Source organism: Leucopleurus acutus, assembly GCF_964270905.1.
Source record: "Leucopleurus acutus genome assembly, chromosome: 4".
Lineage (NCBI taxonomy): Eukaryota > Metazoa > Chordata > Mammalia > Artiodactyla > Delphinidae > Leucopleurus > Leucopleurus acutus.
The window spans coordinates 107,982,279-107,994,712 of NC_139146.1; the positions used below are offsets into that span (position 1 = coordinate 107,982,279).

The 12,434-nt window shown below is 36.8% G+C and overlaps 1 protein-coding gene and 1 long non-coding RNA gene across 2 annotated transcripts in view; one reads left to right on the forward strand and one right to left on the reverse strand.

Annotated features, from left to right (window-relative positions):
* Positions 1–12,434, forward strand: part of LOC309961476 — a 205,909-nt gene that overhangs the window by 122,157 nt on the left and 71,318 nt on the right. The gene's annotated exons all lie outside the window — the stretch shown is intronic.
* The window catches only part of ADAMTS3 (ADAM metallopeptidase with thrombospondin type 1 motif 3), a gene marked incomplete at its 3' end in the record, with an annotated part of 287,161 nt that continues 282,749 nt past the window's right edge, over positions 8,023–12,434 (reverse strand). Inside the window, exon 22 of the mRNA XM_082838783.1 lies at positions 8,023–8,582. Coding sequence (XP_082694909.1) covers positions 8,023–8,582 — 560 coding nt within the window. The remainder of the gene's footprint in view (positions 8,583–12,434) is intronic.

Consider the following 12,434-nt stretch of genomic DNA (forward strand, 5'->3'; position numbering starts at 1 on the left):
AAATGCACCAACATTCGAATTATAGGGATCCTAGAAGAAGAAGAGTAAAAGAAAAGGACTGAGAAAATATTTGAAGAGACTATAGTTGAAAACTTCCCTAACATGGGAAAGGAAATAGGTCCAGGAAGCGCAGAGAATCTCTTACAGGATAAAGCCAAGGAGAAACACGCCAAGACACATATTAATCAAACTTTCAAAGATTAAATACAAAGAAAAAATATTAAAAGCAGCATGGAAAAGCCACAAATAATATACAAGGGAATCCCAATAAAGTTAAGAGCTGATCTTTCAGCAGAAACTCTAAAAGCCAGAAGGGAGTGGAAGGACATGTTTAAAGTGATGAAAGGGCAAAACCTACAACCAAGATTACTCTACACAGCAAGGATCTCATTCAGATTCAATGGAGAAATTAAAACCTTTACAGAAAAGCAAAAGCTAAGAGAACTGAGCACCACCAAACAAGCTTTACAACAAATGCTAAAGGAAATTCTCTAGGCAGGAAACACAAGAGAAGGAAAAGACCTACAATAACAAACCCAAAACAATTAAGAAAATGGTAATAGGAACATACATATCGATAATTACCTTAAATGTAAATGGCTTAAATGCTCCAACCCAAAGACATAGACTGGCTGAATGGATAAAAAAGCAAGACCTGTATATATGCTGTCTATAAGAGACCCACTTCAGACCTAGGGACACATACAGACTGAAAGTGAGGGGTTGGAAAAAGACATTCCACGCAAATGCGAATCAAAAGAAAGCTGGTGTAGCAATTCTTGCATCAGACAAAATAGACTTTAAAATAAAGACCACTACAAGAGACAAAGAAAGACACTACATAATGATCAAGGGATAAATCCAAGAAGAAGATATAACAATTGTAAATATTTATGCAGCCAACATAAGAGCATCTCAGTACATAAGGCAAACGCTAACAGCCATAAAAAGGGAAATCGAGAGTAACACAATAATAGTAAGGGACTTTAGCACCCCACTTTCACCAATGGACAGATCATCCAAAATGAAAATAAATAAGGAAACATAAGCTTTAAATGACACATTAGACAAGTTGCACTTAATTGATATTTATAGGACATTCCATCCAAAAACAAGAGAATACACTTTATTCTCAAGTGCTCATGGAACATTGTCCAGGATACATCGTATCTTGGGTCACAAATCAAGCCTTGGTAAATTTAAGATAATTGAAATCACATCAAGTATCTTTTCCAACCACAACAGAAATTACAGGAAAAGACTGTAAAAAATACAAACACATGGAGGGTAAACAATACACTACTAAATAACCAAGAGATCACTGAAGAAATCAAAGAGGATATCAAAAAATACCTAGAAACAAATCAGAATGAAGACACAACGACCCAAAACCTATGGGATCAGGAAAAGCAGTACTAACAGGGAAGTTTATAGCATTACAATCCTACCTCAGGAAAGAAGAAAAATCTCAAATAAACAACCTAACTTTACACCTAAAGCAATTAGAGAAAGAAGAACCAAAAAACCCTAAACTTAGCAGAAGGAAAGAAATCATAAAGATCAGAGTAGAAATAAATGAAAAAGAAATGAAGGAAACAATAGCAAAGATCAATAAAACTAAAAGCTGTTTCTTTGAGAAGATAAACAAAACTGATAAACCATTAGCCAGACTCATCAAGAAACATAGGCAGAAGACTCAAATCAACAGAATTAGAAATGAAAAAGGAGAAGTGAAATCTGACACTGCAGAAATACAAAGAATCATGAGAGATTACTACAAGCAAAGATATGCCAATAAAATGGACAACCTGGAAGAAATGGACAAATTCTTGGAAAAGCACAATCTTCCCAGACTGAACCAGGAAGAAATAGAAAATATGAACAGACCAATCACAAGCATTGAAATTGAAACTGTGATTAAAAATCTTCCAACAAACAAAAGCCCAGGACCAGTTGGCTTCACAGGCGAATGCTATCAAACATTTCGAGAGAACAAACACCTTTCCTTCTCAAAATCTTCCAAAATATAGCAGAGTGAGGAACACTCCCAAACTGATTCTATGAGGCCACCATCACCCTGATACCAAAACCAGACAAGGATGTCACAAAGAAAGGAAACTACAGGCCAATATCACTGAAGAACATAGATGCAAAAATCCTAACAATATACTAGCAAACAGAATCCAAGAGCACATTAAAAGGATCATACACCATGATCAAGTGGGGTTTATCCCAGGAATGCAAGGATTCTTCAGTATACACAAATCAATCAATGTGATACACCATATTAACAAACTGGATGATAAAAACCATATGATAATCTCAATAGATGCAGAAAAAGCTTTTGACAAAATCCAACACCCAGTTATGATAAAAACTCTCCAAAGTGGTTATAAAGGGAACCTACCTCAACATAATAAGGGCCATATATGACAAACCAACAGCCAACATCGTTCTCAATATTGAAAAACTGAAACCATTTCCTCTAAGATCAGGAACAAGACAAGGTTGCTCACTCTCACTGCTATTACTCAACATAATTTTGGAAGTTTTAGCCACAGCAATCAGGGAAGAAAAAGAAACAAAAGGAATCAAATCAGAAAAGAAGAAGTGAAACTGTCACTGTTTGCAGGTGACATGATACTACTCATAGAGAATCCTAAAGATGCCACCAGAAAACTACTAGAGCTAATCAATGAATTTGGTAAAGTAACAGAATACAAAATTAATGCACAGAAATCTCTTGCATTCCTATACACTAATGACGAAAAATCTGAAAGAAAAATTAAGGAAACACTCCCATTTACCACTGCAACAAAAATACCTAGGAATAAACTACCTAAGGAGACAAAAGACCTGTATGCAGAAAACTATAAGACACTGATGAAAGAAATTAAAGATGATGTAAACAGCTGGAGAGATATACCATGTTCTTGGATTGGAAGAATCAAAATTGTGAAAATGACTATAATACCGAAAGCAATCCACAGATTCAGTGCAATCCCTATCAAAGTCCCAATGGCAGATGAGACTTTGTGAAAATTGTGATCTTGATTTGAAAAAAATCAAATTGAATCTTTTGAGGTCTGTTGGTCATCCATATAAAGATATATACCTTTTTTAAAAGATTATCTGGAAGAAATAATACTTGCAAACTTTTATTGAACACTTAGTGCCTGTCAGGCCCTGTGTTCTTGGCTTTTTCTGGATTATCTCATTTTATGCTCAAACAGCCCCATGAATCATCATCATCCTCGTTTTACAGATGAACAGACTGAGGCTTAGGCACATCGAGTCATTCACTCAGGTCACAATTTGTTGGCTGTATAACTAGCATTTAGACCAGCAGTCTGACTTTACTGCCCCCACTCTCAGCCAGGGCACCATAACTTCTTGGGAAGTTTAGAACTCTGATTTCTTTGTCATAGGAATAGAAAGCAGATCTACTGTCCCTTTATCTTCCACAATGGAGAAGTTTGGTTTCAGCCTTGAACTACTAGTGAAAGTCTCTCCCTGTAAGTCTCCAAACAGCTAATTTGAAAAGAATTATTCTTTGTGTGGATATATTTAGCATATCCACACAAAGAATCTATCTATCTATCTATCTACAGATAGATAGCACCGCTTGTTTCTTCAGTAGTGGATTGTAGAAGAGCTTTGTTATTTTGGTTTAAGCTTCTGGAGTGATCCTATAGGGCAGGATATTAACACTTGTGATCTGAGTGTGAATAACACTTGGCTGTGAATAATTATTTTGTTCCCTGACCTCAGGATATTTTGGGGGTTTTGGCAGTTTAAAACATGACACACAACACTACTCAGCCCCAGGTGCACTGTTAACAATCAAACAGTTGAAAGCTAATTGGTCAAATCAACAATTTATTTGAAACTATGAGTTGACTGGAAAAGAGCAGCCTTTCCAATCAACAGTGTTAAGGCAGCAACTCTAGGGTTCACCACGAAGTAGATGAGCAACTTTTTACACACCTGCCTTATGTCAGGTTGGGAGAAATTTAGGGGAAGTTCTGATTCTTTGGTAAACTCTACAGTCAGTTTGCAGAAATTTATAGCACCTTGTTTTAGAATTGTGCTTTTGATAACAAATTCATTTCAGTAGATTATGCTTTGCTTGGTAGGCAGTATTTTAATTTAAAATTTTTATCACTAGCCCTAAGTGAATTATTCAAAAGTGCCTGGGTCCAAAATGTTTTCTAATATTAATTGATGTGTTGATAATGCCTGTGTACCCTAGGATGGTTTTTATATTTTACTGCATTTTATGCAGTTTTACTTTAGCCTTTTACTTTTCAAAAAAATTTTTATTGGAGTATAGTTGATTTACAATGTTGTGCTAGTTTCAGGTGTACAGCAAAGTGAATCAGTTATACATATACGTATATCCACTCTTTTTTAGATTCTTTTCCCAGATAGGCCATTACAGAGTATTGAGTAGAGTTCCCTGTGCTATACAGTAGGTCCTTATTAGTTATCTATTTTATATATAGTAGTGTGTATATGTCAATCCCCATCTTCTGATTTATCCCTCCCCTAGCCTTTTACTTTTTAATTTTCTTTATTTATTATTTTTAAAAACAAGTAATGTCCTTTCTGGCTTATCTATGTTTTCATCATTTTTATTTGATTTTTTCTCTTACATCTTTTTTTTTTTTCTCTTACATCTTATATTTAAGTGGGTTCATGGTAGGTACAGAGGAATGACTTGATATTTCTGCAAAGTGTATTAACGTAAATACATGAGAAACGTTTTATTTGCTAATAATTTGGGGGCATTACTGCACCACTGACCATCTTTGCAGAAATACATACTTATTCTTTAGTCTATTTATTTATTGTTTGCAAAGGTAGAGTGGGTATATTCTGCTAAAATTCTTCAAAATCAATGACTGGAGATCATTTGTAGTGAGTTTATCCTTCCTATTAATTTTTAAAGCTAAATTGTTTGTCTTTAGATCCTGAAACTATGTTCTTTACCACCATTAATGAGGTATAGTGATCATGAGTCAAACTAGCTGTAGACCCTAAAAGAAAGCTGTGGTTTTGTTACATAATGAAGATGATGGGGAGGAGGCTTGGGAAGTTACAAGGACAAAGATGATACTTAATATTTTAGTGAATAACTAAGTGTGAAGCCCTGCCCTGACAGCTTTACTTATCTCATTTCTCACAGCAGTCACACAATGATGCTTGAGAGTTCTGCCTCCCATCTTACAGATGAGGAACTGAAATCTAGTGAGACAACCCAAGATCATTCAGGTATGAAGTGGTAGGTGGAGTTCAAACCTGAATCAGTCTGCCTTTGCAGTTTAGACTGGGAACTGTGGCAAGACAGTGTCTCCCTGTTACAGAAAGAAATGCCCTCTTCTGGGATGTCCTGTCCTTCCCACACTCCTGAGTCCTGGGGTGATGTGCTCCCACCAATCCTCAGGGTTCAAAGCTGAGGGTTGCTTTTCTAAAAACTACCCTGGGATGACACATTTTAAAAACAGAAGTGCCCCTTTTCCTTCTCATACCCCTAGCATTATTGCCACTTTCTGTCTCTTCAAGTTCTGTGGGATGGACTTAGGCAAAAAGCCACTCCCATAACCTCTTATTTTCTTTTTTTTAAATGTTATTTAAAAAATATTATGATACAACCTGATGTGAGAGGAGGAGACATGGTCACTTTGTTTGAGCCTCTTTAGAGAAAGTCCAAGTAGCAAATGAACTTGATACTATTTCACTTTGTAGGAGGAAATAACATGTTTCCACTACTCAGTGATGAATCTAATGATAAAATCTCGATTGAGCCAGCTCTATATTTTGTTAACATTTTTATTGCTACGTGCTCCCAATACAACAAACAGCATCAGTAGTGTACACTTTGATAAAAAGGAATTTTTAGCTTAGTAGAAAAGGAAGCTCAAAGATCAGAAGTGTAATGAATATATACATCTTTATGGGAGGTGTATGTGTGTGACCAGGTTTCTCTGTGTTCCCCTGTGGACCAGATGCATGCACACGCAAGCAAACTAGAGGAGAATTTCATGCTCGGGAAATTTTTAGGGGAAAAAATGACTTCTATTTGAGGTTCAGGGATTGTTTTACAATCTGGAATTCACCTAATTCATTTGACTTTCAAAAGTCTTGCACCAAGTAGCAGCGATTCTTTAGAGGTATAGAGTCAATAGGTGAAGCTGTTATCTTTACCATGGTTAAAAGGCAAACGTTCTTGCACATTCTGTGCTTTGAGAAGTTAACATATCTATATTTTAGTTTGCATAATGTATTTTTAGACAGTTCAGGAACTGACCTCCAAATCATTGTGCTGTCAACACTTATCTTTCTTTTTTCTTTTAAGTGTAATTCATGAAGTATTTATCTCCTTCACATACTTCTTTTTTGGTGTTTTTAATTCCCTATTTCATTAAACAGCTAGCTATCTGAGCCCATATTATTTTATGTTTCGTCAAAGGGGAAAAAGTTACCAACTTTGCATCAACTACTCTAAAAATGCAAAATTTGCATAACATCAATTTTGTTCAACTTTAGCTCTTTGATTTGGCTGCTGTAGTTTGCTTAAATTTCTCCTCTATGTACAGAACAAAGCATGCATCTCTAATTATGTCTCTCTAGTTTACCAAAATATGTCACTGATATTAGCGTAAATATTTAGTACATAAAAATACTATCAAGAAAAAAAATCAACTTTTAATAAATATCTTCAGTTCTGAATTCTATATACAAGTACTTTACATCTACTCCCTGGAGAGAGCATTTCTGGCTTCACTGTGAGTAAGGTGATCACTGACATAAATTACTAGCACATTATCGCAGTCAGATGCATGGTGGTTGTGAACATGTAGCTATGAACCATGAGGAAAATAAATATTGCAACCATTGACAAATGCTTTCTTGAAGCTGCTTCCAGAGCCCTAAAGCCCTGCTATACTTGATTGTTATTTCTAGTTCAACGATGCTTTTCTCAGCTACTGACATACAAACAAATGATCTCAGTACATTTTTCCTTTGTTAATAATTACAGTACATTGAGTATACCTGTTTGTATATGTCAACAATGGGACAATTAAAAACAACACAGGAAAGCAGGACAATTCAATGGTGTCTATTGAGGCCCTGGTAAAAGGGTTTCCATTTTGTCCTGCACAGGCTCATTTACTGGTCTCTGTTCCCTGTGACTGCAAGTATACTAAGACACCAAACTTATTCTTTTTTATTTAAAGTATGGAAGGTAATAGGTAAGTTGAAATCTCTATATCTGCAGCTTATCTGTTTTTTTTCTTTTTCTGTAATTTAGGCGTCACATTGCTGATCAAACAAAACCACACAACAAAACCCTCTGTATTGTCAGTAGCGGTGTTTCTAACTTCTTTGTAATATTCTGCTTTGAAAATCAACTCATAGAACGTCAAATAAGGCAATACTCAATGACAGGCACCTAGAATATCCAGAAATGTAATATAGTAAACAATCATTTGAGAACACATCTCTTAAAATAATACTGATTTCTGCAATATACAGTATTTACACAACAGCTGCAAATTTGCTCATACAATATTTCTAATATAGATAAATAGGAATACAAGTCTAAGAATTCTTTGCTCCATTTTCAAAACCTTTTGTTAAAATGTAAACCATTGGCACCTCTTTTTTATTTTTACTGTAACTTTTTAAAAACAACAACAAAAAAATCAGCTGATATGCACAATTGATTCCAGTCCCTTTTCTGCTTTAGAAAATGACCAACACGCTTAGCAACTTACTTTCCTTCGGTTAATAATCTTTGGTGCTTTCTTCCAATGAATTCTGGTAAATGAGTCAATGCAGAACAAAAGGAGGATGAAAGCAACTAGAAAGTGAACCAGCACTTTTTGTTCTTCCACGTACAGATAAAATGAGTTGATGATTTATGGAGATTTCCACTTTAAACAAGCTGTATGCACCACAGGGAGAGCGAGCTTGTCCAGATTTTCCATTGATGTCTAGCCTTTTGGCTTCACTTTCTCATCTTTCCAATGTGGATGATCTTAGCGGACGTCTCTTGTCAATAATCTTTTCATCTTTCTTTGAGGTTCTTGCCTGAGAAGAAGCACCTATGGAATCACTGGCTGCAAGGAAGGGGGCAGCAGCCATTTGTAGAGATGAACTGAGGTGGCCACTCTTGGTGGGTGGGGAGGCCAGTCTCAGAGTCTTATTTTCTGCTGGCTGAGCTCTCCTCTGGGGTAGGTTAGCACCACTGGATTTACTGTTTGGCCTGAAAGCAGCATGTGCATTTGGACCTCCTACAGAAGAGATCCTGCTCAAAGATTTCTTCTTCTCAGCAGGAGTCTCTAAATAGTAAGGAACCAAAGATGTAGGCATCATTAGAGATTCGGGGAGGTCACTGGAGTTAAAGATAGCATCATCATGAGTTTCAGCAGCTTCTGGAAGGTATGGTGGTGGCAGGGTGCTGCTGCGCTTGCTACATGACTCACAACATAACTTGTTATAACCTGGTATGGAGCAGTATCGCGCCAGCACCTCCATTTGACAGAATATGGATTTATCTCCCAAACATGGCTCATCTGCAAAGATTAAAAGACAACAAAATGAGACATACATCCAAACATAAAAGGAGGACAACACGGATGGAGCTAGAGGGCATTAAGCTAAGTGAAATAAGTCAGACAGAGAAAGATAAATATTGTATGATTTCACTTATATGTGGAATCTAAAAAACAAAACAAACAAAACAAAAAACAGAATCATAGATACAGAGAACAAATGGGCAATTGCTGAGGGAGGGGCAAAACAGGTGAAGGGGATTAAGAGGTATAACCCTCCAGTTATAAAATAAATAGGCCATAGGGATGTGACATACAGCATAAGGAATATCGCCAGTCACATGTTAATAACTTTCTATGGGGACAGACTCATTGTGGTGATCATTTCATAATGTATGCAAATACATTATGCATAGTGTATGCAAAATCACCAGGTAGTACATCTAAAATTAACATAATACTGTATTTCAACTATATTTCATTTTAAATATAAAAATAAATATAACTAAAAATGAATAAAAGGAGGGAAGAAACTTAAATCGTATATGAATATAAAAAATTTTAAGTAAAAGCTAACATTTATGGGAGTTGCCACATTAGACTTCACGTTAAACATATGAATATTAGGATGAATTTACTAAAATAAGTATTCTCTATGTGCAAAGCACTTGAATTGACCAGCACTTTCACATCTCCATCAAGAGTCTTCAGATCAAGGGTAATTTTTTCTTCCTACTAGAAATACATATCTGATTTTAGAATGAGAAAATAGAATTAGTTTTACCATATTTTTAAGATATAGAGGGCACTGGTTTTTTAAATTTTATGATAGTTCTTTCTTTATAATAGAGTAGCCTCTATATTAAATTTAAATTTAAAATCAAAATAAATACTAAAGACCTGTTGGAACATATTAAATCTTAAAACTATATTACCAAAAGAAAAATCAAGATACTATTTTGATTTGGAGAACATTCTCCAGAGTGAAGGCAACAGTTTCATGTTTACCATTGAACGTTCTCAGGTTATTTGTTATTTGAAAGCACAAATCTGGGTAAAGGGTGCCAACTTTCTTATGAACAATTCATGGTTCTTTAATTTCATTGAATTGATAGTACTTTAAAGAGTACTAAAGTAACACTCACAAAACACTTGGTAGGTGTACAGACTATTTCTATTATTTTTTAATTTTATTGATCATAGGTTATAAGAATTAGATTTCAAAAAATCCAAACATTGAGCTCATGAAAATGTTAGTTTGTATTTCTTTTCAGCCATTCCAGAGCATATCCTATGCAGAGAGCCCATGCACACAGTCCAACACAGAATACTGATCCCATATCCAATTAATAAATGCAAAGAATTGTAAATTGTGGCATTTATATGATATAATCACTTAAAATTACAATGTAATATTAGGTGATTCTACATTGCTAGGTAAGGAACCTGCTATATAACTTGCCAAAGAAATTAAATCCCTTTTCTAAAGTTCGAGGGGAAAAAAAGAGGGTCAGTTGTCAGGGCCAAAACAGGCTAAACTTACCACCTTTGTTAGCGTTATAATGCCATGCCCACTTCCCAAGTTGTGGAATGACTTATATTTCCCTCACATTTACACATCTATGATACAGTATGATGTGTTTGAATAATTCATATTAGCTAAGATAATAATCTAATTAGGTTGTAAATGCCGGAGAATCACATTAATGGGTTTCACCTCAAGTATCAATCCCTTTTCCTATCTGAATTATTTTTTCTATGGCCATAGCTTTCTATGCCTATAACATTTTCTTTTGGCTTAAGGAAAAGTATCAAGCAAATTCTTGCTGACAGTTGGGCATATCTGCAGAAATATATACCTCTACCAGTTATTAAGATCAATAAAGCTTACTCGAAAAGTGTTTAACCTCCTGACAGTAATGCCTATGTAAGAGTAAAATACTATGGTGATGGGAAATGTTATAGCTTCTAACTAGGTAAATTTGTTCTTTTGGCTTTTACTTGTGATTTGAAGTTTCAAATATACTTTCCAGAGAAAAATGATGAAATATGTAAGTCCTTTGTCTCCCCCTCATGGTCATACTTGTTCATGCCACCCCACATTTCAAAGGAAAATGTACAAAGAAATAGTTTATAAGGTTTCTTTGGAAGAGTAGACAGGCAGTGGGAGGATACGAAGAGAGAGAGGGAGAGAGAGACAGGCACAGAGAATCAGAGGGGTAGGGACACGGGGACTGGGACAGAGAGAAGGCAGGGAAGGCAAGAGACACGGGGAGATGGAGAGACAGATGCAGAGTGGCAGAGACAGGGAGGTGGGCAGGGAGGGTGAGGAAGGACAGAGAAAAGTGGAGGAGAAAGAGAGACACTGACAGACACATGTGCCAGAAAAGGGGGAAGGAGGAGTGTCAGAGAGAAAAAGAGGGAAATAGAGAAGAAGGAGAGAGTCACGAAGAGATGAGGAGAGAGAGAAGAGGAAAGGGAGAGAGCAGGAGAAAGAGAGAAAAGAGGTAGAGGTAGGGAGACTGGGGGGGGTGAGAGAAAGAGAGAATGAGAAGAAAGAGTGAGGTGGAAAAGCACGAGTGATATACACAGAAAGTGAGCAACATACAGACAGCAAGTGACAGCCAGTCAGAGACAGAGAGCGAAACCCACCGAGGAAAGGAGAGGAGAGAAGAGTGGAGACAGAAAATGAGACACAGGGCTTCCCTGGTGGCGCAGTGGTTGAACGTCCGCCTGCTGATGCAGGGGACAGGGGTTCATGCCCCAGTCCGGGAAGATCCCACATGCCGCAGATCGGCTGGGCCCATGAGCCATGGCCGCTGAGCCTGCGCGTCCGGAGCCTGTGCTCCGCAACGGGAGAGGCCCCAACAGTGAGAGGCCCGCATACCGCAAAACAAACAAACAAACAAACAAACAAAATGAGACACAAAGGACACAGACAGATGCAGAGAGAGGCAGAAAAGGAGGAAGAAGGAGACAGTGATAGAAACTGAAACCATCCAATACATGCTATTTGTTTTACAATAGCAAATGAAATTATACAGATGTCCTCTGACTTATGACGGTTCTACTTAGGATTTTTGGACTTTATGATGGTGTGAAAGCCATATGCATTCAGTAGTACTTTGAATTTGGATCTTTTCTGAGCTAGGGATACATGGAATGATACTCTTTTGTGATGCTGGGCAGCGCAGCAGCTGCAGCTCCCAGTCAGCCAGGCCACCACGAGGGCAAATGACTGACACACTTATAACCATTCTGTACCCGGACAACCATTATGTTTTTTACCTTCAGTATAGTATTCAATAAATTATATGAGGTATTCAACACTTTATTATCAAATAGGCCTTGTGTTAGATGATTTTGCCCAACTATAGGCAAACGTAAGTGTTTGGAGCACGCTAGGCTATGGTGTTCAGTAGGTTAGGTGTTTTAAATGCATTTTCGACTGACAGTATTTTCAACTTAGGATGAGTTCATCAGGATGTAACTCCATTGTAAATTGAGGAAGATCTGTACTTTAAAGAAAAGAGACTCCGCTTTTGCAATATGGCAAGAGTAAGGCAAATTGTAGCATATGCACAAGGTATCTATTTTGAAAGCACGCTGTTCAAGTCTATGAAAATGGATGAGCAGGTATTGGAAGTGGCTTTGTGAATGACATTTATCATCCACATGCCTAAACTGAATGATTTTAGTAAAGTATTGCCAAACCTTCTGCATTATTATGCCTTTGACAATGATGTGAAGTCATAAAGAAAATCAAAGAGAGAAAACACGTAGCTTCTAGAAACACAAATTGACAGAAGCTACATATACATGACACGGCCCTCACCCCAGCATTACTGCCTACTGGGAACCACAGAGGCCGCA